This window comes from Athalia rosae, chromosome 7 (assembly GCF_917208135.1).
Source record: "Athalia rosae chromosome 7, iyAthRosa1.1, whole genome shotgun sequence".
NCBI classification, from domain to species: domain Eukaryota; kingdom Metazoa; phylum Arthropoda; class Insecta; order Hymenoptera; family Athaliidae; genus Athalia; species Athalia rosae.
In genome coordinates, this window is record NC_064032.1 from 16,020,827 (window position 1) to 16,043,513 (window position 22,687).

At 40.5% G+C, this 22,687-nt stretch overlaps 4 protein-coding genes across 20 annotated transcripts; 2 read left to right on the forward strand and 2 right to left on the reverse strand.

Annotated features, from left to right (window-relative positions):
• Nucleotides 1-99: 99 nt before the first annotated feature.
• LOC105683322 (aspartyl/asparaginyl beta-hydroxylase) lies at nt 100-7,908 on the reverse strand. 4 transcript variants are annotated; one of them, XM_048658113.1, is made up of 14 exons: nt 7,653-7,906; nt 6,613-6,813; nt 6,157-6,528; nt 5,762-6,066; nt 5,594-5,678; nt 5,241-5,315; nt 4,025-4,690; nt 3,545-3,729; nt 2,281-2,518; nt 2,118-2,223; nt 1,574-1,808; nt 1,035-1,296; nt 673-895; nt 100-584 (listed from the first exon to the last, which is right to left on the reverse strand). In XM_048658113.1, exons 1-14 carry the CDS (start codon nt 7,702-7,704, stop codon nt 416-418), a joined length of 3,174 nt encoding a protein of 1,057 aa, XP_048514070.1. In that variant the 5' UTR covers nt 7,705-7,906; the 3' UTR covers nt 100-415. The 4 variants fall into 4 exon arrangements, with proteins under 4 accessions (XP_048514070.1, XP_048514071.1, XP_048514072.1 ...); XM_048658114.1 differs by having other exon boundaries at nt 100-566; nt 7,653-7,905; XM_048658115.1 differs by lacking the exon at nt 5,241-5,315.
• A 300-nt stretch (nt 7,909-8,208) lies between these two features.
• Nucleotides 8,209-18,602, reverse strand: LOC105683324 (GTPase-activating protein). 8 transcript variants are annotated; one of them, XM_020850849.2, is made up of 17 exons: nt 18,369-18,602; nt 17,961-18,246; nt 17,669-17,867; nt 14,434-14,554; nt 14,073-14,342; nt 13,285-13,441; nt 12,992-13,179; nt 12,579-12,914; nt 12,299-12,500; nt 11,988-12,206; nt 11,678-11,802; nt 11,450-11,581; nt 11,284-11,325; nt 11,095-11,201; nt 10,738-10,981; nt 10,294-10,635; nt 8,209-10,197 (listed from the first exon to the last, which is right to left on the reverse strand). In XM_020850849.2, the coding sequence occupies exons 3-17, from the start codon at nt 17,754-17,756 to the stop codon at nt 9,648-9,650; spliced, it is 3,123 nt and encodes a 1,040-aa protein (XP_020706508.2). In that variant the 5' UTR covers nt 17,757-17,867; nt 17,961-18,246; nt 18,369-18,602; the 3' UTR covers nt 8,209-9,647. The 8 variants fall into 8 exon arrangements, with proteins under 8 accessions (XP_020706508.2, XP_048514077.1, XP_048514076.1 ...); XM_048658120.1 differs by lacking the exons at nt 17,961-18,246; nt 18,369-18,602 and adding exons at nt 16,358-16,527; nt 16,683-17,050 and having other exon boundaries at nt 17,669-17,804; XM_048658119.1 differs by lacking the exons at nt 17,669-17,867; nt 17,961-18,246; nt 18,369-18,602 and adding exons at nt 16,358-17,050; nt 17,109-17,240.
• A 1,073-nt stretch (nt 18,603-19,675) lies between these two features.
• LOC105683304 (50S ribosomal protein L27) lies at nt 19,676-20,461 on the forward strand. Its single transcript, XM_012395825.3, has 3 exons — nt 19,676-19,829; nt 19,939-20,102; nt 20,185-20,461. The coding sequence occupies exons 1-3, from the start codon at nt 19,760-19,762 to the stop codon at nt 20,386-20,388; spliced, it is 438 nt and encodes a 145-aa protein (XP_012251248.2). The 5' UTR covers nt 19,676-19,759; the 3' UTR covers nt 20,389-20,461.
• Nucleotides 20,393-22,619, forward strand: LOC105683302 (protoporphyrinogen oxidase). Of its 7 annotated transcripts, XM_048658139.1 has the most exons (4): nt 20,515-20,656; nt 20,771-20,852; nt 20,957-22,088; nt 22,258-22,619. In XM_048658139.1, exons 3-4 carry the CDS (start codon nt 20,958-20,960, stop codon nt 22,579-22,581), a joined length of 1,455 nt encoding a protein of 484 aa, XP_048514096.1. In that variant the 5' UTR covers nt 20,515-20,656; nt 20,771-20,852; nt 20,957; the 3' UTR covers nt 22,582-22,619. The 7 variants fall into 7 exon arrangements, with proteins under 7 accessions (XP_020706513.2, XP_048514096.1, XP_020706510.2 ...); XM_020850854.2 differs by lacking the exon at nt 20,771-20,852 and having other exon boundaries at nt 20,393-20,517; XM_020850851.2 differs by having other exon boundaries at nt 20,771-22,088.
• Nucleotides 22,620-22,687: the final 68 nt, after the last annotated feature.

Here is a 22,687-nt window from a genome sequence, read left to right on the forward strand (position 1 = left end):
AGCGCACGTGGAGTTGTTAAAGTTTTGGTGCGTACAGAAACAAGAATTTACAGCTTTGCAGCTCTGATAGAAAGGGAAACGTGCGGGTCAGTCTTCCTCTTCATGAATATTGGGTTTTATTTAAAACTAGAAGCAGTGAGAATAGATAGGTAAATGCAAAAGCATTCGCTCGTGTACAGCTAAAAATATTTTACCCTGATGAAATTCATATTACCTGTACTAAATAATGTATCACATACATACAATTTTAAGTAATACATTTTGGGGAGATTCATAAACTTTCCATTTCTCTCAGTCACAAGTACCTACTTATATCTCGGTGAACGATTGCCAATCACGCAATAAGATGATGCGCTGCAAGGTAATGTAATTGATGTATGGTAAAATATGAATTACATGAATTTATGCTCAGAATTCAAATAGCAGGCAAAGTGCGTCTTTCGTTTTCTCGTAACTCAGGATGCCACACGTCCACGATTAGCACCAGCCGAATCAGAGTCCCGTTGTGCCAAACTTCATGCTCAAAGCTATCATCGAACACCATTACACTTCCTTGCCTCCAAGTTCTGCACAAAAACGACATACTTCACCTTTATTGAAAAGTTTTTCTAGGCATATTTGAAGAGTTTAATAATGATCAGAAGCTCACATCTATAATGCTGATAGCCTTACCTGATGTCATCAGCTACCCTTATGAATGTCCTTGCTGTCCCTGTCAGACCCAAATGAGCTCTTAGTCTACAATTTGTAGGCCCACAATGTGGCCACACATGTGTGTTAGGGTGCATAACAGAGAATTTGATTTGCCCTCTACGACAGCTTGCAGCTGGTGAAAAGTCTTCCACTAGTGAACACGTTCTTGGAGTCTGAGCACAATTTTCTAATATTTTACGACCTACAAAATTTGTGGGAATGATAGATATCATGAATTTGTGATAGCTTCAAATCCTGAGATGCTGAAAGGTATCGAATAGTTTAGAATCCAATGCTACTAAGTGACTCGTTTTGTACGTCTGAGAATCTTGTTGATTTACCTTTGACAAACAATTCAAACTGCTGCCAATTGCCTTTGTCTCTTAAATTTTCTGCCTCATTTTTAAACTGCCCGTTCTGATCAAGCACAGCGAGTCCTTCCGCCTTAATGACCCGCCAATTTTCTTCAAGGTTTTCAAAGAACTCTTTATAATTGGTCTGCTCTAGAGTCCACCAAGGGCGCGCCGTCAATCGATCGACGTTGTAGAGAGATCGTTGATAGACCGAACGAAACAGGCCTCTTTTGGCACCATTTTGATAGAGCTAAGATAAAAAAGATTCGCTTTGTTAATACAGATATTATTTGAAATGTGAAGATGAGGTAATATCTAGTGAGATTGAGATCGAAAAGTTGAATAGAAACAAATTGAGGCTTAAAGAAAGTTCCATTATGGGATAAAAATTTATGAAACTGCCAATCGCAAGTTTTAGTACTCTATTTTCAGACATCCCTGCCCTTCGTTTTTGCGTTACAATAGTAGATGTTAGTTTGAGACTTGCTTTCGTAGAATAGCTGGCTGATTTTAGAAGCTTGACTAACCTTCTTGGCTTCCTCGGTTTTGCCTAATCTGACTAGAGCGTCGCCTAGATGGAAGAAAAATCTACCATCGATTGTACCCTCGTGACCAGAGTCTATACCAGCTTTCAAGTACATAATAGCATCAACCATATTGCCATCACCAGTTTTTAAAATAAAACCATAATGCGCCAAGGCAAGGCCATCGTTTGGCCACCGAGCCAGTATTTGTTGCAATACCTTTCTAGCTTCTGATAATCTAATTAAATTCAATCGCAATTAGCAGAGTTCAAGTTTTGATCCAATATTACAGATCTGCGAATAGATTTGAAGACCCATGTTGAGATTCTGTATTGTTACGTACATTAATTATTGCAGATCTACTAAAGTTGAGCATGAATGAAAATTCAGTTAGAACTGTGGACTCTATAATTTGGTCGTTGTAACACAATTGTTGACTATGCTATTCAACACAAACTGATAACTAAGAAAAATGGCTTCAAATATTTACTGCACAATAACTAGACAATTATCGATGATTTGTTAGACAACTCTAGCACTTTCATACTTATTTTGCATCATGTAAGTGATGGCCAGCTGGTTTCTCAAATGTGGTTCGTCTGGAAATCTTGAAATTAAATCTTTGTGAACTGCTTCTGCCCCGCTATGTTGTCCTGAAATACAATAATTTGATCAAGATCCATTAGAATCTTTGTTATCAATTAACTCACCGGCAAATCTGAATCTATCTATGCACCGCTCTCCTGCAATTCGAAAGAGTGACGGTGGTACAAGAGTTCCCAGTTCCCCCACGCTCTGGTAAGCAGCAATGGCCTTCCGCAAATATGAATTGTCCTTTTTTTCTTCAGCAAGATCATCCAGAGCTTTAGCTAACTCATACCTCATCCAGGGTGATGCAGGATGATCAGATAACTTGGCCGTAAAATAGATGACTCGTTCTTCTGTTGTCTTAGCATGGAATTTGGATAGGAGAAGGGGGTTTGAACGGATAAGATGCGATTAGTTCAGTCATCACAATATCACAAGTGCCATTAAGTCATTGCAAAGCAAGTATAGTGGTGAATTTAAAATTCGAAATATATAATCGATCGAAAAGATAATTCTTAGCACCAAGTGAGGCATTTTCATCGGTATTGAATAGAAAATGAAGAGAAGCCAAGTGATAGAAGAATGTAGAATTAGGTTTCAATGTTAACGCAATGATTGAAATGGTGGATTTGTTAATGGAGGAAATTTATACACATGCATGTATACAAACAGGATGGGTTAGAGGTAAAGATAAACAAAATTGAGCAAACGTTGTCGATTATGTTTTTCAGTAAGAATAACGCAAAGCTATATGAGAATAACATTCCCTAAGAATTAGAGTTTTTTCATTCAATGTCTAGACTCATCAAGGTGGTAAATTTGGGTGTACAGAGCAGTCATCAAACGCTTTCAGCTTTCAAAATTCAATTGAGGAAAAATAAGAATAATTTACGTACACACATATACACGCACACAAAATACTCGAGAATTTGTAATATTTAAATAAATATTTGTGACGCATGCGAGTAAAAATGGGAAGTCCACAACATAAACGTTAGACTTGTCAGACAAAGGGTCGTTTCACGATTGTTTGGTAAGTAGATTTTATGTTCGGAACAAGGCATATCCCTACATTAGTAAATGAAAAACTGAAATCGGTTTAATCAATATTGTAAAAAGATAAAACTGTATTCGAGGTAAGTTGGGCAGTGGATACCGTTAAATGTGTAATGACGTTAGTTTGAGAATCCCTACAGACATTATTATCATACTTAAGAACAGTTGACAGATTCATTTTCATAATTTCAAGTTACGCTTTTCAGTCAACTAAGACTAGGTACTCTAATACTTCCTCGTATTTCATTGACAGAAAAAAAAACTAAACTAGCAAGGGTTTCTTATGTAAAAAAAAAAAAAAAGGAAATGAGGTATTTCGATGCTACAAACCTGGCCATGAGCGGTGTCAAGTTTCTCTCTATAGAAGTCACTGTCTGGATCAGGGATATTCTCAATAACATTCGCCCTAGTGCCACTTTGTTCCAGCTGAGCATTTTTCCGTCCAGAGGTTGATTCACCCATCATTTGAGGTTTGCCTACGAATTCTGATTGTGCCACCAGAGGTGCATTCGCTCCTGTTCAAAATGTCATGTATTGAAATTTATTAGGTCCCAAATGGTTGGGGGATCGTGGAATATTCAACATAGAAGATTCTCCCAGTTTATGAAAATGAGCTCTGACACTTAAATTTTGCGGCAAGGTCCAGATATCTACATTGAAGCATTGTCTTCATAGAAAGATAATAAATTATAGAGTTTAACTTGTGGGAGTAGTGCACGAGATACTAATTACATTACGTAACATTCGAAGAGATCAGAAAATAAAATCGACCCGTTTTGTAACGGGATTCGATTTTTAGGCTTTATTTACGTTTACAGCCTTGGATATCTTTATCATTAGTTTCGTCCTCCTCTTCGTCATCCGTATCGCCTTCACTTTCAGGTGGTATGGGGAGTTTTCCATACTTAGCTTCCAATTTGGCCACTAGTTCACTGTCGTCGATATCCTCATCATCATCATCATTATCATCATCATCATCGTCATCATCATCATCGTCATCATCATCATCATCATCATCATCATCATCATCATCATCATCATCGTCATCCTCATCATCATTGCCATCATCGTCGTCGTTGTAGTCGTCGTCGTCGTCGTTGTCATCATCGTCATCAGCATTGTCATTCTCATTATCATTCATCTTTGCTGGTCCAAACATCTGCTTTCCATCCGATATATCTGCGATCTCCTCTTCGTTCCCTTGTTCTTCCCATCCCTTCAATTTCTTCTCCATAGATGTTTTCCTTCCAGGTGCTTTTATCAAAAGCTCTCTGTCACCCGCAATTTTAAATTTCTCATACTTGCTTTTCAAAATCTTATAACTTTCCGTATGCATTACTTTACATTCTTGGGTTTCCTCATCGCTGATTGTAGGTATTAATCTTTCGACACAAGGAGGAGGAATAATGGTATTACGACGTGACAAATCTGGCGATTCTGGACGGTTTGAATCAACTTGCGAGACGTTGTTTTCGACTATGAAATAAATGAACAAAATTAACCGAAAAGTGTTCATTGGCTCGATCACGCGTGAATCGAAATGTTATTTCACATTTAATTATAGTCAGTCTCACACCGTGCCTTTTGTGATTAAAGTTTCTCTGGATGCGGTGAAAACATTTCCGACATCACGATTTTGTGACCCAACTTATGATTCTGTATTCCGACACTCTTGACAATAATTCACACTTACCTTGCAAACATATGTCATATTGTGTTCTTCAGATTAAAAACTACTTGAAATTGAATGCTGCGAAAATAGTTACGCCACTCAAGAACGATTATTCGCGTGTTTTTTGTAAATGGACAACAAGAGTTAGTCATCAGTTAACTATACTCTAATGTACAGCATGCCAATATTAAAACCATTTACTCAAACGCATTAAACAATTGATTAAGAAAGGCCCTAATCAATCGCGACGTGTGTTTCAAGCCAGAGTAAACTTATGCACTTGTAAAAACTGTTTTGAGGCAAAATGATTTCGTGATGTTAGGTACGCAAGAGATAAAAACTTCTAATCTTTACCGTTATTCCACCGTCTAACGAGAACGAAATGCGCTGCTATAACGAGCGCAATGCCGACTCCGAACTTGGCTGCCACTGGAACCATGATATTTCATTTCCCACCATTTTATGTCTTTCAATTAGTTCGCGATTCGAGCTTTAAAAACTCCTGGAGCAGGAAGGGGTTTAATTATGCTTCGTTAATACTGTCAATATAAATCTTCTACACATTCTGAACGTTAGTGTGCGTCATGTTTTAAAATTTTCCCGAGTAAAAAATGTTGCAAAATAAACTTGGAGAATCTTCAAAATACCAATATTAAGGTGAAATATAGAAAAAACCGACAGGAAGAGATCTTGATTGAATTTCTCACCGCTGCTAGATTCTTCCTGTAATTCTTCAACATCCGGTTCCACTATGGCTTCGTCACGAATTTCTTCCGGCTCTTCGTCTTCGAACTGACAAAATGACAATTTTACCATTATTTTGGTCAGGTATAGTCAAAATGAGAGGTAATATAGGTAATGTAGTGAATCTTTACTTCTTCCAATGGTTCAGCGCTGTTGTCATCTATATCATTGATTTCGGATATTCCCGAAATTCCAACAAAATCTTCATAATCTCTTGGATGGTCATCATTTTGCCTGTATGTAAGGGTGTCGACTCCCTCGATACTGGCATCATTCTCATCGGAACCAGCAATCGAGTCATCCTTCTCTCTTTCAGTAGCTTCGATTTCTTCTTGGCTAGTACCTTCTTCTATTTCCTCCAAGACTGCATTCTCAGCATCATCGTCGTCTTCTGCATTCCAGGCCACTCCGTGAGGAACGCTTTCTTCGCTTCCCTCTTAATCAAAAATCGAAGCACACAAATTAAAATTAGTCCTGATACGTAAAAGTGAAACTAGTTTGTCTTACAACAGCCAGTACTACCAACCCTTTTCATCGGATAGATCTTCATGATCTATTTCATGAGATGCTATTTCTTCTTGACTATCACTTGGTTCCTGATGAGAATCTAACCCGGAACGTTCTTCTCCATCAGTTTCGTTACTTTCGATTTCTTTCAACAGGGCCTCCTGCATCTTATTATATTCATATTCATCTTCGTCTTCAACTTCGGAGTCAACTCCCTCATCTCTCTGGCCTGCTTCTTGTGAATCTACTTCGGTAGCTTCTTCTTCATCCATGTGTTCGAGATGGTCATCATGCTGAGAAACAGACTTGCCATTGTCATAGGAAGGCTTCACGTCGTCCACCCAGCCTTCAAAAACCAATGCCCATCGAGACTCGGCTAGTGGAGTGTCCACTAAAGAGCAAAAATTCACAAATTTGTAATTCCAACAATAATTCATCGGAAGACTCGAATTTTGTATAAAACTTTTAAAATCACCATCAGCAGCACCCCTGTGTTCGAGAAGAATGATGCCGACTAAACCAACAAGAATGGCAAATAGGGCAAAGAATACTACTCTGGCACACCAGTGCCCTCCGGTTCCGCTGTCCTTTTGAACATGAATTGTCAGATTCTCTGCCAATGGATCAGCAGATGGGCTGACTAAAGTTGGAGGTGGTGTTCCCACGTCATCCTCATCTAAAAGTATAATGATTGTTACGTCAATGAAACCCTGGATCATTTCTATCATACAGGGAAATGTGTAGCGAGTCGTAAAAAAGCTAAGGAGTAAGGTTGAATTTCTTTTGTTTTGTCTGAAACTAAATGATTTGCATCAACAAATTCATTAATTCAGCTTGTAAGCAAAAAAAGTATGAAATGTGGATGAGATACTGATAAACTTGAATGCAATTGTGAAGAAAATCATGGAAATTCAGAGTGTAAGATCTCATAAGGTATAGGGTATTCCATTGGCACAGGCAAGAGTGCTTAGTTGATTAAAATCTGAGAACAAAGATAAAAATTATTTTACATCCAGCTCTTGAATGTTGTTACTGATAAAATAAAATTAGTGGTTTATAGTTTATAAATAATTTGAGGACAAACGTTTTCGAAATGGGTGGTAGGGTTTGATCTATTTTGGTAAACTAGAAGGCAGCCTGGGGCCAGGCTACTACTGACGTTAGAATCTGTCTCGTATAAGAGAATCCCATTTCCAAAAAACTATGTATGCTAGGTGCCAGCAAGAATAAATCAAAATTGGAAAAAAAAGGTCAAAATTACGATGAATTTGGAAAACTTTAACAGCACAACAAAACCACTGCGCAAATGAATACATATATATTTCAGATGTGTATGCATGAGTGTGCATTCTCTAGAATGGTGCCCAGGTCACAGCTTACCCTGTAGGTTATGTTTAACAACAAATTAAGCAATCGGAAAATGTACTCAGGCTGATTCACTGAAATACAGAATAGGCGGTATATGGAGTCATGATCAAAAATCAGTTGTTCTCAAAAGTAGAGATGAAATTTTACCTTTTTTACGTCTTTTGTCTTTTCGTCGTCTAGGCTGAACGTCTCCCGACATTACTTTCACTGAGATATTATCTTGTCGTATTGAGTCGAACCCTAATACTTCGTTTTTGATGGCCAAAATGTAGAGTAGGGTACGTCAAGATTCCATACTTTTCAAAAATCACGGGATATTTGATCAGTAGACCCGGCAGACCACAGCTAGATGAAAAGAGAAGGAAACGGACGGCATGGATCTACCGAGATACTTCTCTTTTGACTACTTCCGTCTGCTGGTAAAACTTGGTATCACGTCAATTGGTTATCAACACTGATGGTTATCAACAATCGATTTTATTCTAGTGGAACACGAGATCAGTGGATTGAAAAGTAATCATCACTTGCTAGGTGAACAATTTTTAGGTGATAAAATCCAATAATCCAAAAATTGAAAAAAAATCATCGTATTATTGATATACGTATTCCAATCGTTTAAATATGAACCTATTAAGGTATCCTTAGGTATGATAAATACGGTATCTATAACAGAAAGGAATCTTAGATTTCCAAGCAATGGAAATAACAAGACTATAAATTTATTGAGAAACTTCGTTGAGGTTTACAATGAATACATTGTATTGCTTTTATTGTATTAAAAAATTGTGCTCGATTCTATTTTCATAGAAAAATTCCCCGGCACGTTCTGAAGCTACAATTAGACGTGTTTCATTCTGAGAAAAATAAAGCAAGGTTTCAATTAAACTATTACCGAAATATTAAGATCATTGATTGTTCTGTGAATTTCCAACTAACTTATTTGTCTTACTATAGTTTTATCTTAAAAACGAGTTCTTAAAAATAACTTCATCCAATTGGTGTTAAAAACTATTTAGATTTCTGTACACTGTACAATATTATGATATTAGTAGTCCGAGAACTAAACTTTTATAACTATTCAATTATCAAAATTGCTGTACAGTTTGTACGTAAATAACTAGTCACCGTTCAACTACATTTTGCGTTAATTTGCTTGATCGTTCGTTATTCAATATCATACATCTTAGTATATATCATTCCTCGAATTGTGTCAGGGCGATCGAGAGTCGATATTCTACTTGACTATTAAAATTGCGGTATTTCGTCGTGAATAAAATAGCCCGGAATTTATTCAATGTGCGTTTTCGACGAAAATAACTCTACTAATAATGACGGAACATAAGTAGTGTGAAACCAACAGGTGAATACTTGCATACAATGTTACGCCGTCACCAATTTAATAGACTATTTTCTGTCGATACGCATTATGCAATGCCGTAGAAGCGTGGATTAACCAAACGTTAAGAATTATTCCGTGTTTGGTTACGTTTTCTCTTCTTCTACTTCATATTCTCATCCTTTTGTTCGAAAATGTCATATACCTAGTAATTGGGCAAATAAGTTGGAAGATCAAAAGAATCAACCGGTCAAGACTTCCCAATCTATGTGTGCGAGACATGAGTTATTCTAAAAAATGAATCTAGACAGTTCAATTCCACCGTCAAGTCATCTATTCCATTACATCCAAAGTTTTTCTCGTCACTCTGGCCGGACAGTGAACTAAATCGTATAGCTCCACGTGAGTGCCCTCCAAAAGTTGAATTTCACTCAAGAATAAATAATATAAATAAATAGTCGAGATTTCTTTTGTAGAGTGCTAACGTCGGCATTGATAGCCGGATATCCTAATCGTTCCTGAATCAACAAAACATTTTCAGCGCAGTCGCATGGTTTTGTTGTCAAGGATATTCACGCTGTCTTAGTAATGTCAATGCCAAGGAAATGGGTGGGCATGCTTCACGGTAAGAATACTGGCTGGAGAATTTTAGAGAAGACTTGGTGGATGTTGTTCAGTTATCTTGAATACTAGTTAGATAAAGTAGCTAGACACCGATATGCTATAATAGTCTAGTCACGATTATAATATCAAGCCTTGTCGGAGGCTGGAAATAATTATTTTGAGTAAATTATTTCCCTGGCCACTCATGGGTTTAAAGACATATCCGACGCATCATCTGTAATACGTCTGGGCAACGTGCGTTCATCTAATTTCCTAGTGTTCTCATAGTTCCTGAGTTTTCTGGACAGACTGCCAGATAAATTAATGCCATCTGTTCTCAACAGACTCGAGGTATCCTGCAGTTTTCTTTGACTCTCCAAGTTCTCGTTCCTATTTCTCTCAGGTTTCTCAACGCGTAGAGTTCCATGTTTCAATAGACTGTTGTCGAATCGCTTCAGATCATTTTTAAGACTCTTCATAGTCTCTGCAGTATTAGTTTCAAATCGCTTTGGCAAACTATGGTCATTTTCGTATCGACGATTCGAAAAATCTGACTCAAAACACTTCCGCCGCGGATCTTCGTGTCTACGATCCTCCACCCTCTTTGACGCTTCCTCTTCTTCGTAACGACGCTCCACATCTCCTCGGTGTATTATGGGACTATCCGATTCGTACACTCGCTTCGCAAGAGCTCCGTCAAAACCCGCGCTCGCGGCAAGGTGCAGGTAGTTATCATCCCCGATCGGGGCTTGCCTGTAAAATCGGGAATTCACCATCAGGACGTGTTCGAAATTTTACAGAGATCACGAGGAAAAAGCATCGCAGAGATACTAATAATCTCTTTCTTACTTGCTTCCATATTTAGTTTCCCGGGCAAGTTTTCTCGAGTAAGCTCTGTGTTCCTGCTGCAGAGCAAAAGAAGTTTCTCGGAGGGAGGTTAGAGTCTTAAAGCATGACGGGACATCCTCAATTGGGGGTCCACCACCTGGTAACATGCATAGTTTATTAGCGCCGTAAACGGCTTGGCATTCACAGGCACTAATCAAGGTTTCCAATCTTGGCATATTCGTAAAAATCAGAGAATGAATCCGTTGCAAATCTCTGTCCGGATCTAGAGACATCTTCAAGCCAGCTTCGATACCAGGAGATACTTCGCTGCATCCCGGAGCATTGTCTAATGCCGCCCGACAACTGAAAAAATTTCAGTTGGTAGAATTGGCCACTGTTAATTCGGATTGAGGACACAGAGAACATCTGACCACTTCGTCAAATTATGCCAGAATAGTTACTCACCAAAGCCAGTGGCCATTAATGTAAGCACTAGGATGATATTTTTCTAGTCTGTTGCTATTCGTTTGGCAAATCTTGGTCAAAATATCGATCCACTCCTTCTCCTCAACGCAATTGCTCGCCTGGACATACAAGGCCCTTTGTCGTTGAACAATTTGAAACATATTTTTCATTTTAAACGAATCTTCGTGTAGCCTTTCCACCGCCAAAATCTCTCTCAGTGGTATTTTACACAATGGTTCCTTTCCTGTTCCAAAAGCAATTCTCATTTATATCTACTCATGATTAGAAATATACATACATGTATACAGTCATGACAGAACGAGCACACTCCATAATAGCATTGACATTTTGGCTTACCTCTAGACTTTGAATAAGACAGGTCTTGAGTAGTAAGTCTGAAGTATCTCTGTTTGAAGTTTTTCCTCCCAAATCGTTTTCGACCTTGAGCTCTTTTGATCATAACTCTGAAAATAATGGGCATTAAATCCCCATCTTTGTAATTTGACAACGAATATTAATCTTGGTTTACAGTTTGCCGTTACCAACCTCTTGCCACAGTCGACAGTGGGCAGAAACAGAAAATAGTGTCTATTAAAAATAATCAATTAGCGAGTTGAGAATCGCGACTTATATGTATATGAACAGAAGCGTACTCGGTCCAACGAAAGAACAGACTTATTTTGGATATTGTAAAGCGGCCTGGATTACTCACCCTTCTTTTAGTACCACCGGTTGCTCCTGCAGTGGAGCGGGTCGCTGTTTGATCGTTCCACTGCTGCTACCAGTAGATATAAGTTCCAAGAACTGTTTAACAGCTTGAATATGCTGTTCCGTATAGAATTCCCTGTCATTTAGAAAAAAAAAAAATGGATTTTAGTTCGTCGATCACCTATGCATTTTTTTTTGAATGAGTGTTTTGTTGAATTGTAAATAAATATACCTGTATACACACTCCATGTATTCCTCTTTACACACGCTACCCGTCCCGCCTCTGCAGCTAACTAAATTTCCCAAGCTCTGAATTGTTTTAGATATCAATGTTAGCGTTCTGTTAGTTTGAGAATCCTGAAACACGAATTCCTGTTGTTGTTGTTGTTGTTGTTGTTGTTGTTGTTGTTGTTGTGGTTTGCTAATAGAAAATGAGAGTTCCATCAACTGGGAAAAGGAGATTCGAGTTCTGCGGTGGGTTTTGGATCGAGAGGAAAGCAGCTATGACAGTGGGACATAACAATCGCAAAAACATATCTTACAATCTGCTCAGTGGTGATATCAAACAAACGCGGTCCCAGAATCGCGGGTGCAAAGAACCTGAGAAATATGAATCCACTGATAACCGAGTATCTCACTTCTTTGTTAAATGGGAAATGTCTAGCAGCCAGTTCTCGCAGGCTCCAAAACATTTCGCACATCAATGGTGGACAACGAACACCCGATGTTGTAATTGCCATAAACACCCGTCGAACATACTCCTGTGGGACATAGCAACAAAGAGGATAGAGAGAATGGGGTTTCCTGTACAAGTAATGACATAATGTACTGTTGTACTGTCAGGATTTCGTACTTTAAGATTCGCCAAATTTGCTTGAATGGTATTGGCATCCTTTACTCTAGTTGGGTCTATCTCGCACGGTTTCCTTTCTAGAAAAACTTGTTCCATAGCAGGTCGAAGCGTACAGTGTAAATAGTGAAGTCCGGCTAAGCGCATACCCTCATCCATCATTTTGCTAACCAGAGTATTGCCCCGAAAAATAGTAGTAGGATCTCTGTAAAATATCCTTTTATCAAGAACAGAATTACCTCTTAGAAAAGTTAACCGATAGTTCACCAGAAAATCAACTAACGTCAGCTTGGAAATTTCGTAGTTGGCTAGTGTTCTCAGGACTGAAACGAGTTGCTCGTGATGTACGAGTATCCGAACGAGTGGTTGGGCAGCTTCCATTTTACTGGCGACGATTTCACCAAGGATGTAGACAGCGGAGGATGTTATTGGATGGACGGAAACACTCTGCAACAGCAGACTCTCGAGTTTCTCATACATTTTTGAAGGGAACACGTGGTCCGCGGTATAGTGGATCTTTAGACGCAACGATCCTATGCAAGGTATCGAACTTGGTGGAGTTGAAGTACCAGAAATCTTGCTGTCTCTATGTTTAGCCGATCTAGGTTGTAAGAAATACCTAGAAAAGAATTGTACATTTCATGAATTAGTTAGAATAGCTCAAGTAGATTTCAGAGAAGAATAAAATGTCTTTACCAAGCAGTCATTGGGCTGACAGGTTGAGTTTGTAGACCTCGGAGTAGAACTCGAACTTCCCCCAGAAAGGCTGGTTGTTCTCCCATACCAGGAGAGTCGTGCCAAACGCCGACAATGATTTCTTCGATTTCCCCTCCGTCAATTGAGTAATGCGAAACATCTTTGTCTTTTGATTCCGTCAACTCAGGCTGGCAAAAAATCACGCAGAAATTAACAATTTACATTGGCGCATAACCTGATTGAGCAAAAGTTTTATCGCGTGAGACTTGGACTGATAGTAGTAACATTTTTACCTCAAACACAAAGATCTCATTGAACCGCGGGGACACCGTCTTCTTCTTAATTTTGGTACGCTTGGATATATGCTTGCCATTACTGTAAGTGACCGTGACTACTGCAAATGGGTCACAGCCGCCGTTCTTGATTGTTAATTCACTACACTCTATGACTCTGTAATTAGGTAATCAAAATAACAAATAATTAATTTATTATAAATTAAGAAGCAAGAAATACAGCTAATTTATATTTGAGGATCACTGTGAAAATCCCCAACACGCTCATCTTAATTATGACTCAAAAATTATGTAAGTGGTGCAAAAGGTTAAGGCTTACATACATAGAAAGTATCGAGAATATTCGGTTCATCTAACAATGACTAGGAACTGAAAAAATATAAACTCTTGAAACAGTTAGATATAAAAACGCAACGTACAAGAGCTTATATTTGTGGAAGTAAATTAATTACAAAGGTGTAAACAACAATAGTGCGAAGTTTTATCCTAGCTCTTTCTCCATTAACAATTTCATCCAACAAAATTATTCTATGCTGATATAGTTTGATCGTAGTTAAATATTCCAACCCGCTTATGTAGTTGATCCACTTTTAGCCACTGTATGAAATATACGAATTCCATTTTCATCTCCCACTTGACCACTTAAATTACCATAAAAATTAATTCTTTTCCATACAATGAAACTTAGGGAATGATAAATCCAATGCAAGAAAAACATTTCCTACCAATTTTTTCAGTTAATTCGTATCGGTACACGTCTCAATTTCTTGGACTAAGAAAAAACTCACTTGACGGTCAATTTGGGCTGTGCGTGCCCAACTTGCGGCTGCAAGGCAAGCTCAAGGTGTGCTTTTCCCTGTACTTCCGAGTCTGCGTCAACGGGCCTGAGAGGAAACCAATGTTCTTTGTTGTGGTAGGTTGCTAATTCCTCCCGTTTTATTGCAACTTTTCCTAGTATTTTATCTTGTTTCAAATGACGGTCTCTGTCATAAACATATATACTGAGATATCGGAATTTTCGGGGTACTTCGAACTGGAATTCCTCTCCGAAAAAAGGGCTGTAACAAAACAAACAATATCTCGTTAAGCAGGCAATTCTAAAAATTCTGTGACATGGCCACTGAAATTCTTCAAGAAGAGGGATCGTACGTGAGTGTTCTCTCCATGGTGGTGGTACGGAATATTTCCTCTTGATCAAGGGACAGGGTGCAGTAAACGTCTCTCGTGTCAGGTGATCCATGGCTTCTACTTGGTAAATTTTTGACCTCACCTGCGAGGATACATAGTAATGTTACTTATCATCAATACTCGGCAATTATTTATCTCCTTTCAGGGGGGAAAAAGCGAATGCTTCAATCTTCGGCGTGGAGACTTATTTTATATAAGCACCGTAAAATAACCAGTGGAATAAAATAACACCTAACCATCAAGTAATATCACCAAATACCTGTGATATTATTTATTCTAATTGTAAGCAACTACACATCACAGGCATGTATGCATGTGTGTAACGCCGAACTAAATGACGGGCGGAGTGGCTGAGTGGCTGTTTGACAATCCGCAAAAACCGCGGGTCTTCTGATGGCAACAACATATCAATCAGCAGCGTCAACTTTGGTAAAATAGTAGCCGGTAAGAATCCGATCGAGCTGCAGTATCTCGAATATCATATCGTAGGTTGCGGTGAGAATACTATTGGAGAGCCAGACTCCAACCATCCCATTGATAAAAGTTTCGCGGTACGTAATATCGAGGTCAGAATTGCTCATTGTCAGCAGTACGCCGTACAGGGTTCCCTGATCGGGAGTTGGAACGATTACCGTCTAAAATCGAAGTGAGCAAGCGAATTATCGAAGCAAGGAACACGTAAGGCTTACCGCTAGCGATTCATCATAATTATTCCATAATCTCCGATTTCCAACTCAAGTGCACAATAAAAATATCTTTCGTGACGCAAGCTACCGGCTACTCGACGCGATCTCGTAGTATACTACTAATTATGATAGCTGTCGGATCATTGAGAATTGGCATCGCAGCTGTCATAGCAGGGCAAGTGTACCGAGCTCAATGACTCGGTATCTTCGTCGATCGGTTCGCGCGTTGTGAATGAGCACTTGAATGAGCATAGCAAACCGATTAACGATATCGATGAATTAACGCGTGTAGATTTCGCAACAACTACGCCGATCTGCGCTGACAGAATTCTCGAAACCAAAGTAGAAAAAAAAAGGTCAGCAGATTCGGTGGGAACGGAAGCAAAACTGCGCTCTATTCAATGCCCGGTGACATCCTCATTAGCAATCTCAGCTCGCAACCAGAGTTCGAAAATACCGCTTTTGTAAAAGCCACGACTGTGAATCCGTTCGCTGAGCCAGGATAGCACGTAGCTGCTGTCGCGGCGTGCCGCGTTTGCGTTCTCGTTCTCGTTCTTGATGCAATATCCTCACTGTGTCGTACCGCACATCTTTCACTCTGTGTTGTGTATGGGCCATTACTCATATCCTATTATCTCTTCAATTTTAACCACCGTATATAAACCCCCGGCGGGAGGAACCAAGATCACGCGTGTGAAATACATTTTGCCACTAGATTTTTCGTAACCACTCAATAACCGTACCAATTTTAATCCTTAGCCGTTCTTCGACGCGAACTAGGCGCGTCTCCTCAGCCATGATACCTCCATGACACCACACGGACGGAACAGTTCTGTGAATGGGTAGAGTTTGGGAGAACCATGGCTCGACGATGGGCCGGAGAGTCGGGGGAAAGAACGATGCGTACCTCCTCTTCCCCACCCAACGGACGGCTGACGCGCTCTCTCTTCTTTCCAATTCTCTCGCTCACTCTCACTCGTGGTCTCGCATTCTCACAGGGCAGCTTTATCGTTGGTAGGTGCAATACGCATCATATGCACTATTGCCTGACTTCTGACGCTTGGTGGACGATCGTGTGCGCTTTCCGGTGGGAAACAGAGAGACGGAGCACCGATCATCGACGAGGGGAAGTAGCCGAGCCACCGGACTGGCATGTGCTCGGGAATTGGAATTTTCCTTTGTGGAACGCGACCCCTCACCTTTTCCCTTTTATCGTTAGTTACGGGAGACGTCGAGCGACTCTGATCGGGCCCTCCAGCCCCTTTCGTCATCCCAACCGGGAGGATCGGTCGGTCGGTCGGTCGGTCGTCCGCTCGCATCGTCATCGCCTGAGATCCTGGCGACGTCTACCACATCCACGCCGCGTATTCTACGAGCATTGAAAAATTATTAGGTTCGAGCTGTTCGATCGTAGAGAACAGATAATGGATACGTCCGATGTCTACTCTCAACGGCTCCACGAGATCCCCGCGAGCTGCAAAATTTCGTCACCGGGTGTAGTGCATCCGTGTGCATTTTGCATACCCTTGTCCGTTCCCCAGCTCAGCACCACGCGTGCGTAAACCTCATTGGCGCATTTGCTGGGAGTATCTCAGCGGTAGAGCGGAGAAGAAGCCTGCGGCTACCAGGGGAGGGCGAGAGCTTTGCAACGGTGTTGAGCTCCTACGTTCGTCCGGTCGCGTGTGTTACACGTAATCGCGGTTTGATCGCGTCCGAGTACATGTACAAGTTACTTCCTGATGGCGCAATGGCTCGTTTCCTCTACAATCCACAGTCCACACCCGACACTCCGCAACTTCGTTATTCCTGGGGCTCTGACCGACGAACCTCCGCAGAGTTTAGCCCCTGGTCAAGCTACCGCGTGAGGTGAACCTTCGTCGTACATTCTATACCTAAAATAAGCCTAACGATAAGTACAATGTTCGTAATCGTCAATCCGATTATGATTACCCTGATACGATCGTTATAGCCACCAGAACGGTATACAGCTTTCCCATCAATTAGAATACGCACGCTACGGTTACACCCGCTTCGGGTGTACCCCCATGTCGTGGGTTCAATTGGCTTCGGCGCGAATGGAACAAACGGTCGTTTGGAAGAGAAAACATGAATGAATCGCCGAGAGTGAACCCGGGAGGGAGGTGAGATCGCGCGTGCGCGACCCCCTACGTTTTTTTTGCCGAAAGGTATATAATCTTGATAGATTATATCCCCCCTCTTACCCTGCATTGTCGCCCCGTGCGATCCGCGGACTCGTCTATAGGTCTGGCCACGCTCGCACGGGGCAATGAATGGCGATATTTACGCATGTGTGCTTTGACACGTATGCGCGTGTCCCGTGACGTTACATGCCCACCTACGGTGCGGGTGACACCTGTCGTGGGCATCTTTTTATCAATCGACCGACCGAATTTTCATTTATTCAACAAAAAGAAACTGAGATGAATCAAAAGTGCGCCCCCCGCGGTATTTAAAGGACGGATGAATGAACGATAGCCGCCTCGATTTACCTGAGATTGTTTCTCTTGTTGTTCCATGGCGGTATTTAAATCTAAATATAAAACGCAGGAGCTGCACAACTGGTCCCGTACTCGCCATCGTATTTATGCTGCGGCATCTATATTCGTGTATTCGGTACCGGAAGTGCGGAGGTTTGTCGATCGACAGAGACCCCTCAACCCCTGCTTCACTCGTGCCGCCAACTTGCACCTAGAATAAATAAGCTGTACCTTGGCATTACCATGTATACCTAGATACGTCATACTCGTATTCAATTCAACGGAACAATGACGCTGTACTTACGCATGGGTATGTCGTGTATAAACACTCACGCCTCGTCTGTGGCTCGAGTCACCGAGTTTACTCGCGAACCAGGTACATCGAATACCGATCATCGTACCAGTTCCAACTGACATACCCATAACAGGCACATACTTGCCAGAGAGGAGACCACGGCGCACATGGAAAGATTGCAATTCGATCAATCCACGCCCAGGGGTTGAGTTGATTTTACGCATAAAACTTGCCCCCTCTGCTTCCGCATGTAAGAATTGGTAAGACAAGGTGTACGGTTCAAGCTGCATTACACCTATAATTTCAAAGGACAGTCATTAGTTTCGCATATTATTTATTCATTCTGTTATCCAAAGGCATTGTCCTTCATTTTATTCTGGATAGTTTGATACTCGATTAGCCAGCGTGCTAACTTACACGAAACCGCATACAGGAATAGGAAGTGGAAGCTAGAATTCCCGGGAGACGGAGCTGCAATGTGAGGTATATGTAGAATGTCCGAACGTACATCCGCCCTTATTATGAACGCAATACCACCAACGTATACTCTATTAATGTTCACAAAATATCGTAAACCAATTGTGTGATCTGAATAATAAGTATAGACTCGTCGATGGGTTCTATTTCATCTCTACGATTCTCAATTGCGGCCATTATTTTTCCGATTCTTTGAAATTTCGAAGAGACAAACAAAATTTTCTGAGGCAAGAAATAAAAAATTTGTCAAGCTTGGTCGTGGTGATAGCAGTGACTTAAGGAATAATCATTAAGATAACAACTTGGGAAAACGTGAGAATACACGGCGTTGAATTACGAGCAATTGTGGGCATGCTATGTGGACTAGTTACATTATTTTTCACATTTCACCCAGCATTTCACGCATCAGCATTGTAACGCGCGCGCTTAGTTATAGGTGTTATAGGTACGTACGTACTTAGAATTGCCGTACATGGTTCTTTTTTTTCCCATGAAATGAAAGGGTGAGACTCGATTCATAATGAAAAGTCTCACAGTTTCTCCTCGCACTCGTAATTATAGATGACTTAGCTGTTGCGTTCGTTGTAATTACGAATGTATAACTACGTACCATCAGCTTGGATATACTTATAATTTGCGAACATTGTTCCGAACATCTATTGGCGCGATCCACAATCAGACTATGGAATGGAATGGAGATGATCATGGGACGCAAATTTCAGACCTGCAAGTGCGGAAAAAATGCTACTTTAGCATTAAATCTCGCTGCCAATGATCTACCGATACTCGCTACAGTTATAATTCCTTTAGGAATAGAAGAAATTACATAGTGGAAACGTTTAAATGGCGTTGATCCAGCTTTATCAAAAAGAAGATCATGGTAACGCTTATATTAACCAAAAAACAAATGACCCATTCAAAGAGGAGACTGGTATCGATACGTACATTCTCGTTATCGATAGCGATTCCAATTTGCTAACTGTGTTTTTGCGAGATCCATCAAAGATTGTCTATAATATTCAACCCTATATTAAATTCCTTGATTCTTGAACGGTTGACGGTTTGACGATCGACAGCTCAACAGAAAATCCTCCGGTCCGTTGCAATTCCAATCCATTTGAAGTTGGTTCGTCTTTTCCGCCATTCCGAATGGTCCTATTCCGACCACGATTCCGGACGGCGGAACCACAATTCACATCGATTTTTTGAACCCATCTTTGAACCACCTTGAACCGCGTTTTACAACACATCCAATTTATGTTACAGATCTGTCCAAACTTCACCAAATTACGTTTCTCTCATTCGCCTTGTATCCACGTTCGTTGTTAGTTATGGCCAATGTTATGTTAACCACCTTTCGGAATAATCCATCATTGTTTACATTTCTCAAACCTTTCATTGGTAAATAAGAACCTTCAAGCTGCTTCCAGCTTCAAAGTTAATCCGTAAAAGACGATAATTGCCTTTCACACGAAACTCAAAGAATAATACGGTTGAATTATATTTTTAGTGTCTTCGAGGGATGCCTCTAAAAAGACAGGTGGTTCAACGAGAAATCAAAAAGGTCACGCAAGGCCAAAGCACAGAGGATGGCGAGTCCAAGACGGCCGCTCTGTCACAGCTGGTACCATCCTGGCAACGCAATTACATTTACGATTTCATCCTGGTTTGAATGTAATTTTGGCTTCCACTTTCCTCATTTGACTAATAAGATGTGTTGCCTTTTAATTTAACAACGTATCTCTATTTGACCAAGGTTGGATTTGGACGAGACGGTACATTATTTGCTATAGAAGCTGGGAAAGTGATGGTTACATGCGAGAAGATAGACCCAAACTTGGAACACACCTGGATCAGTAAAAATTACGAAGGCCGACTCAATCAGACTATTCACAAGAAACACTTCAACGTAATCGCTGAACCTCAGCACAATATATTTAAACTGATTGATAGTGTATAGGTCATAGAGATGGATCTTGAGCCATAAAATTTCTCATTTGTTGATTTCTTCAAATAAAATATAGGTGTAGTTACGCGAGTATATACACTAATCTTCCTCCCATCATTTCGATTCCCCAGTCTGACTAATGTACGTATCTGGAATTCGATTTAAAGTGTAGTTTCGAATATTTCACGACGCATAGCCTTGGCCTGGTTTTCATCACAATCTGAATCGTACCCAGTTGATGTCTATTAAAACCGCGGAATCGTATATTGTAGGACGCAAGGTTAGGGTCGTAGTTACGCATAGTAGGAATGCTTTTGGAGCCAGGTTGTTTGTAGGTTTGTTTCTTCATTTGATTTTTACGAAGATCATATATTCTCAATTTCTTGTTATCTAGTCGATGAATCAACTTACGTGGATTAGTCATCTCGATCTTTTCGCCGATCTACCCAAATCTACCCTTCACAAGAGGAAAAGGGGTTATATACGTATTCTTTAGATAATTAAAATAAATATGCATGTGTCATGTACGAGTTGGATTTCCATATGAGATTGTCGAGGTTAGAGGTTCGTATTGTTTCAGAATGTCAGGAAAAACGGCAATACTTGGTGGAGGTGTATCCGGCCTTTCTGCGGCATACTATCTACTTGAAAATTCAAAATTGCGTAATATCACCTTAATCGAAGCATCTGAAAGGACTGGTGGATGGCTGCGTTCCAAGGTATCGTCCAATGGTATTATTTTCGAAGAAGGGCCACGAACGGTCAGACCCCAAGGCCCAGCTGGATCAAACACCTTGCATCTCATCGATCGCCTCAAATTGACAGAAAAGATAATCCCGATCAGTTTGAGTCATCCCGCAGCTAAAAACCGAATGATTTATGCAGAAAACAAGTTACACAAGTTACCAAACTCATTGCTTGGTATGTTTAGGACAAACTCTCCATTTGACCGTCCGTTGATTGGTTGCTTGATGAATGATTTGAGGGCACCAAAACTGATCAAGGACGATGAAACCATCTACAGCTTTGTTGAGAGGCGATTGGGAAAAGATGTCGCTGATTATTTGATAAGTCCAATGATTTGTGGTATTTGTGCCGGGGATGCCAGACAGATCAGTGTCAAGTTTTTGATGACAGCACTTTTTGAGCATGAACAAAACCATGGGTCTATTGTGAAAGGTTTCATGGCAAGCCGTCTTCAGAGTTTTCTGAGCTTTTCTCAGAAGACGGTGAAAAATTCTTTTATCTTTAGCCGAGAACATTCTGATAGTAGATTCAGCTCACATCGATTAGCTGGAAAAGAAAAGTGGTCAATGTGGACCTTACGGGGTGGACTTGAGCAATTGTCAATAGCGCTTGCCAATGATATAAAGTCAAGAGGAGTTGTTATAGGCCTAAATATAAGATGTCAAGGAATAACTTTTGCAGACGGCGGGGTCGAATTAGAACTAAATGGGAAAAAATATAAATTTGCAAGAGTCATATCGAGTTTGTCCGCCAAGCATTTGGCTGACTTGGTACAACGCCAACATCCCAAATTAGCGGCGGAATTACTCGCCATACCCTATGTCACCGTAGCTGTAATCAATTTGGTGTTTGCCGGGAATGTCTTGGAACAAGAGGCATTTGGATTCTTAGTAGCGCCTAAAGAGCAATCGCCTATTTTAGGGGTGATTTATGATTCATGTATTCTGCCTCGGAAGGATACCACGGTGCGTATGTGTGACTCGATGTCCATTTCACTTGCTATTGGCAAAACCTTGAATATCGTCATTTGTGTAGAAGCATCAAAATTTCAAACAATTATTGAAACAACAGCGACATCCCACAATCTACTTTTGCCACATACGAAATATGACTTTCTGTTAAACTGATGCACAGGTTCTTACCGTAATGATGGGTGGAGCTTGGTTCACGTCCAATTTTGGTGATCATCCAACCAAAGAGCATTTGTTGTCTGTGGCAATTCAACATACCAAGAAAATTCTGAACATTGAAGCAGGACCACTTTCTTACAACGTCGCCATCCTGAAGGACTGTATCCCACAATATGTAGTGGGTCATCAGGATCGAATCAAACGTATCGAAGACTATGTAGGTAAACACAAACTTCCTCTGTCACTTTGCGGCTCTGCCTACAAGGGCGTTGGATTGAATGATGTGATTTTATCTGGTCAGCAGGCAGCTTCTGCGTTTTATCAATAATATCCGAACAATAAAATGAATAAGCAATGTACTTGAAATATTTTGCGAATTGTGGTGCAATTCCCTGTTGCTGGAAATCGAAACTCTGATGAGAAGCGAAAATGTA